Source organism: Camelus ferus, chromosome 8, assembly GCF_009834535.1.
Source record: "Camelus ferus isolate YT-003-E chromosome 8, BCGSAC_Cfer_1.0, whole genome shotgun sequence".
Taxonomy (NCBI): Eukaryota; Metazoa; Chordata; class Mammalia; order Artiodactyla; family Camelidae; genus Camelus; species Camelus ferus.
This window is the reverse complement of record NC_045703.1, coordinates 71,232,608-71,238,607: the sequence shown is the minus strand read 5'-3', so window position 1 is coordinate 71,238,607 and position 6,000 is coordinate 71,232,608. Positions and strand designations below refer to the sequence as shown.

Genomic DNA, 6,000 nt, shown 5'->3' with positions numbered 1-6,000 from the left:
TGCTGACCCATCGCGGGAAAATCACTGTGCCTCACGGGCTCTCAGTCCCCTACTAGGAACTTTGCTGATCATAACACTCAAATGGCTGCGTGATAATTCAGAGACTGACACCCGCTGTGTGCTGGATCTCCAGGTACAGCTGGCAGGGATGTGCACTGCATTGTCTACACATCTCCTTAGAAAATGCCCAACCAAAGGCCAGTTACCTTTTGCTCCTTGGGCTTTGGAAAGGAATCAGGGAGGGCAAGGGTATTTTGATGTTTTTCAAGTCACAGAAGTGTTTTATTTTAAAAAGGAAAGCAGGCACGCAGACTCGTCCTCCGTGTTCTGGAAGGTGGGAGGCATGGGGCGGGGTCAGAGGGGCGGCTCCCGGTTGCCCAGCAGCAGAGGCGGCCTGGGGGAGGGGCTGGGAGTGTTTGTCCGTCTCCGCAGCAACCCAGCCCCGCGGGCAGCTGGCGGGAAGGCGGCGATGATGGCCGAGGCCTGGGAGCCTGAGCGTGAGTTGGCATGGAGCGCCTTGTGTGCGGTGTTCGCTGTTTGTCTGATGTCTGATTGCCTAGGAGCCCAGCTCCTCTGAACCTGGTGTGAAAAATGACAACCTCTCTGGTGGCTGCAACTTAGCTCCCGATCACCAGGGGTGAGGACTGGCTTTGGGGACTGTAGCCTTCTCAGAAAATCCAGTAATAACACAGAAATAAAGAGGTTGTGTGTGTGTGCACGTGTGTGTGTGTGTCCTCTGGGAGGAGCAGGGATGAGGGGGAGATTTCTAGATGCTGTTTGTGTGTATGTGTCTTTTTTTTTTTTTTTTTTTTAAAGCATTTCGGGACATTTTCTTGGGCACATGGCCCTTCTGCAGCCCCCGCCAAACACCCAGGAGCACGGGACAGCCACACCAGCGCGCACAACGCGCTTCCCCACAGCGTGTTAGTGTCCCGTCTCCGGGGGCGGGGTTACTGCTGTGAGTTTACACCTGGGAGGCGGGGGTTTCACCCCAGGCTTTTGGCTCTGAAGCCGTTGCTTTCTCACCCACAGCGAGCCTGAAAATGCCTGATGATTCCGACGAATTTAGGACAGAGAGAAAGCCTGTTCGATTGAGCAAAACAGTCAGAACTGTAAAGTATTTTAACAGGATGTTCCTACCTCCGAGCGCATTTGGACCGTGGTCCGCGCACGGGTGGGCGGGCAGGAGCGGGCCGGGGCCTGGGGCCGGCCTTCCAGCAGGCCGGGCGCACCTGACCTCACCGTCTGGGCCTCAGTTTCCACTTCTGTGAAATGAGGCGGGTAAGAGCGCCTACCTCCCGGGGCCGCGGTGACGACTAAAGGAGTTCGTACCCGCAAAGTGGTTCGAATACTGCGCGCAAGTACTCTTCATATTTATTTATTTATTTATTTTCGTGGGGGAGGGAGGTGATTGGGTTTGTTTATTTATTTGTTTTTGGAGGAGGTCCTGGGGGTGGAGCCAGGCCCTCGGGCACGCTCAGCACGCGCTGCGCTGCCCCCTCCGCACAGCGCATTGCGTTTGCTCTCATTATTACCGGTCCTTCAGCAAGACAGCGAGCGTGCTTCCCGGGGGGCTGCGCCGTGTTCCTGGGCCGCCTCCAGCGCCTCCTCGACTTCCGGGCCGGACGCGCGCCTGAGCCGGCCCGGCGGGGGGCGGGAGGCTTCCCGAGATGCTGCTGCTGGGACAGTGATTTTGTAAGTTCTGTGACTGTTTCTTCCTTACCGAATGCACTTACTCAGCATACTAATTGTATTTAAACACACACACACACACACACACACAATTCTGTTCTTTATAAAGACTAAGAGTAATAATGTCAGCCCCCTCCCTGGGGACTGTCCTCTCCCCTCCCCTTCCCACCCTTCCCCTCCTCTCCACCCCCCCACCCCACCCCCCTGGACTGACATTGTCACTTATTTGTGCTGTTTCAGCACTTCCCAAGTTTCTGTCTGCTTCCGGGTGTGTTGGCTCCGTCTTCCGATTACTCAGACTGCTTTGTGCAAAATACTTGTTTCTGAATGTCCCGCGGGGGTGCTTGGGTTGTCCCCGTGGAGGCTGGAATGGGAAGGCGGTGGGCGCTCAGTCTAGCGCCCACGAGGTTCAGATAGAACACCGGCCCCCACTGGGCCCGGGACATTTGTGTTAGGGACTTTCAGGAACTGCCCTACAGGGTTTAATTCATGAAGTGACTGCATTTCATGTGTGAGACGTACAACTTGGTGGATGGAGGTAGAAAAGCTTCTCACCTGATTTTGGTGTTTTTTGTGATTTAGGTATTTCTTAATAAGTACACAGTCTGTAAATAAAAGGTAGGGAGAAAAATTAGTTGTCAGGCTATCGTAAATTGGGTAAAAGACAGGAGTCGTGTCGGGTCCCAGCGGGGCGTAGGCGCCGGCATGCCAGCCCCGCCGCCACAGCGGTGGGAGTGTCACAGTCACCAGCCCGCAAGCTTATCTTTTCTCTAACAGACAGGTCGAGAAACTGAAGCCTGTCTGCTCCATCGTGCTGGGAGTGTCACTGCTTTCTTCCATTTGGGGTCCCTGGGGCTTGATGCTGTGCTCTGGGTGGTCCCCGCCCCCTCTCGTTGCAGTGCCTGCCCCTTCTGCTGCCACTAGCCTCCCCCACCCCGTCACTGCTGCTCCCCCCCAGTCACAGATGCAACTAAACCTGCGCCCCACACACTGTCCCCATGCCTTGGTTTTCTGCTGCTGCTGTGGCAGATCACCACAGATTAGTGGTACACAAATTTACTATCTCAGTTGTGTAGGTCAGACTTCTGGGTGGGCTCGGCTGGCCTCTGCAGGGTCTCACGGGGCTGAAATCAAGGTGTGGGCTGGGTGCCTTCCTTTCTGGAGGTTCTGGGGCAGAAAGTCCTCCTGGGATCATTCAGGTCGTTGACAGGACACAGTTCCTTGTGGTTGCAGGACTGATGTCCCATTCCCTTGCTGGCTGTCAGCTGGGGCCACTCTCAGCTCCCAGATGCCTCTCTCTGGTCCCTGCACCTGGGCCCTCCCCTCAGAGCTCCCAAGGTTTTGAAATCCTTCTTACACTTGGAATCAGACATCTCTGACCTCCCCTTCTGCCACCTCTCCCTTCTGACTCCAGCCAGGGAAAGTTCTCTGCTTCCAGAGATTTATAGGATTAGATTGGACCCAGATCATCCAGGAAAGTCTCTTTATTTTAAGGTCATAACTTCTATTAAATCTGCAAAGTCCCTTTGCAGCCGGGAGCATGGATTTAGGATTTATCCGGACACCTCTGAGGCACCATTATTCTGTCTTCCACGCCCAACCAGCGAAAGGAGGGTAACTGACATGAGACCTCCTGTAGTGTGCACTCCTCCTACAGCACCCACAGCCCCTTTGTCACAGGCCACAGGTGTTCATGTCTTATTTCCTGTTGGACTTTAAGATCCTGGTGGGGCATTTGCTTTTTTCCCTGAGAGAGAGAGCATAGTATGTTGTACAAAATAAAATTTCAAATTATTATTTAAAATTCTGAAAATGCTACTTCTTTTCCACACTTATGAATTAAACGAAACAATTACTCTTGATCTTTTTCCGAAGATGCTAGTGTGAATACAACATAGTTCCTTCCCTTGAGGAAATTTAGGAGTAGGTAGCCGGTGGTGGTGTCCCTGTGCATGCAGGGAACGGGACCAGTGTTGCCTGCAGGGTTCTGAAAGAGAGATTACAATCTTGAGAGGAGTTTTAAGGGTCCTCCAGGTGGTTAAGATGGGTCAAATAACCAGAGAGAGAGGGCCCCCATGGATGGAAAGATGCCCCACGTAGGTTCTGTTAGCAGTGGGTGGGGCACTATCGAACACAGGGAGGGACAGGGTTGTCTGAAGCCTGGTCCCCGCCCGACTGGCCTGTTCCTCGAGGCCCTGGGGCTCTCCCTGGCCATGCCTGCGCCTCCCTCCCCCAGGGCAATGAATCCAAGGACCAGGATCTGCCTGCTCTGTTCTCTGAATTCTTGCCACCAACATAGTCCAGGACACTAGCTGACTTCTGGGTGGAGGTGGGAAAGACATAGCACAGAAAACACAGGTGGTACAGGGTGTTCTGGAAAGAACCAACAAATTTCTCTTGGATTCCAAGGTTCCCAGAGACCAGATGACACAGGGCAGTGGTTTCTAACAATTTTGGCCTTAAAGACCTGTTGTTTCTATCTTGGAAAAGATGAATTAGTAAAAAGCAAACATACAAACAAACAAAAAATCCCAACAGCAACAAAAAATACCCTCTGCTTAAAAATGTCAACTGCTGACAGCATTTGACATATTTATTAATACAAATCTAGTCCAAAAAACCTGTTATTGTGTCTTCCTTATCAGTATCAATTTAAAATTTGGTTTGGTTTTACTGAAAGCAAATTTATTCCCTGATCATTTTATAAAGAAACATATTTTCAATGAATTATTTCAACTTTTTCCCCCCTGCTGTCAGGTTGAGATGGCAGGATATGCAAATCATAGTGTTTACACTTAGAAAAGTAATTAAAATATTCGTTGCTTTGATGGGATTTCTGGTACTTATCATAAAAACTTGGCAGAGAGAAACGGAATCTGGGTTCTTCAATACTAGTAAAGCAAGACTTCCTGCGACCTAAGGAAAATGAATTCTAAGTCAGAAAGTGATTGTGCTAATTAATTTGCTGGTGGCTCCAAATCCTTTACGAAAATAGAATAAATGTTGGATAATGTGACAGTTAAGTCACCTTTTTCTCCTATTTTCCAAAGAGAGTTGGTGTAATGCGTGTGTGTGTGATAGTGAATTTTATATGTTCACGGAGGTGGGCCCGGTATTTGGTCAAACACCATTCTCGATGTTTCTATGGAGGGCGAGATTTCAATGAGATTTAACATTTAAATGAGGAGCCTTTGAGTCTAGCAGATCCCCCTCCATTGTGTTGAGTGGGCCTCGTCTCATCAGTTTAAGACCTTAACAGAACAAAGACTGACCTCCCCCAGGCAAGAGAGACTCCTCGTTCAGAGGGTTTGGACGTGAACCCTGTCCCCAGTCGGCTACCGCCCTGTAGACTCCGGATTGGCCAGGTGATGTGATTAACTGAGTGAGCCAGTTCCTGACAGTAAACCTCTGTGTCTGTATACTCCTCCCACCGATTGTTTCTTGGGAGAAGCCTAACTCACGGGGTGGAGCTTTTCTTAAATTTTTTTTTTATTGAAGGCAGTTGATTTACAATATTAGTTTCAGGTGTACAACAGAGTGAATCAGTTATACATATACACACGCATGCATATTTTTTCAGATTATTTTCCAGTATGTATTGCAAGAAACTGGATGCAGTTCCCTGTGCTCTGCAGTAGGTCCTTGGGGTTCATCTGTTTTTATACAGCAATTGCTATGTGTTAATCCCAAACTCCTAGTTGCTTTTAGAGCTTTCTGTGTGTGTCGCTGCCTTTGATGAGCTATGATGATCATCTGTCTTGAAAACTTGTTCTCTTAATGTTTTAACATTTCATAAGCGATTTCCTTGACGTACTAAACTAGTCAGCGGGGGAAATCCCCAAGAATCCCACTGCTGGGACCGTTTGCTCCGGGATCTGACCACATGGGAGGGAAAGGATGGTTTGTTTCCACTGTGGGGCAATGTCAGCGGAGACCAGGCTCTGGGCTTGGTGCTTGCCTGGGGTGGGTGGAACTCTGAGGTGGCCCAAGTTCCCCTGCCCCCTGCCGTACGTGCCCAGCATAGCCTCCAGGACTGAACACGAGGAGAGAGCACTGCCGTGTTCAGTAGCACCAGTGACCCCACCTATGGGTGAGTGTTGGGTGGGCCTGACCTAATCACACGAGGGCAGTCCCAGAGTTGGGGTCAGAGGTCCAGGGCACAGGGAGTACGTGAAGTGCACTTGCTGGCTCAGGGATGGAGGCAGCTGTGTGGCCAGGAAGGTGGGTGGCCCCTCAGAGCCAAGAGTGACCCCTGCCAACAGCCAGGGAGGAAGTGGGGACCTCAGTCCTACAACTGCAAGGAACTGG

The 6,000-nt window shown here is 50.8% G+C and overlaps 1 protein-coding gene across 2 annotated transcripts in view; it reads left to right on the top strand.

The window, feature by feature from the left end:
* Positions 1-460: 460 nt before the first annotated feature.
* C8H6orf118 (chromosome 8 C6orf118 homolog) overlaps positions 461-6,000 on the top strand; it is a 74,160-nt gene continuing 68,620 nt past the window's right edge. For both annotated transcript variants that reach the window (XR_004322119.1, XM_006185571.3), the window contains exon 1: positions 461-497. Coding sequence is in view for 1 of the 2 variants with exons in the window: in XM_006185571.3 (XP_006185633.3) it covers positions 470-497 (28 nt within the window). In the remaining variant the exon portion in view is untranslated. The remainder of the gene's footprint in view (positions 498-6,000) is intronic.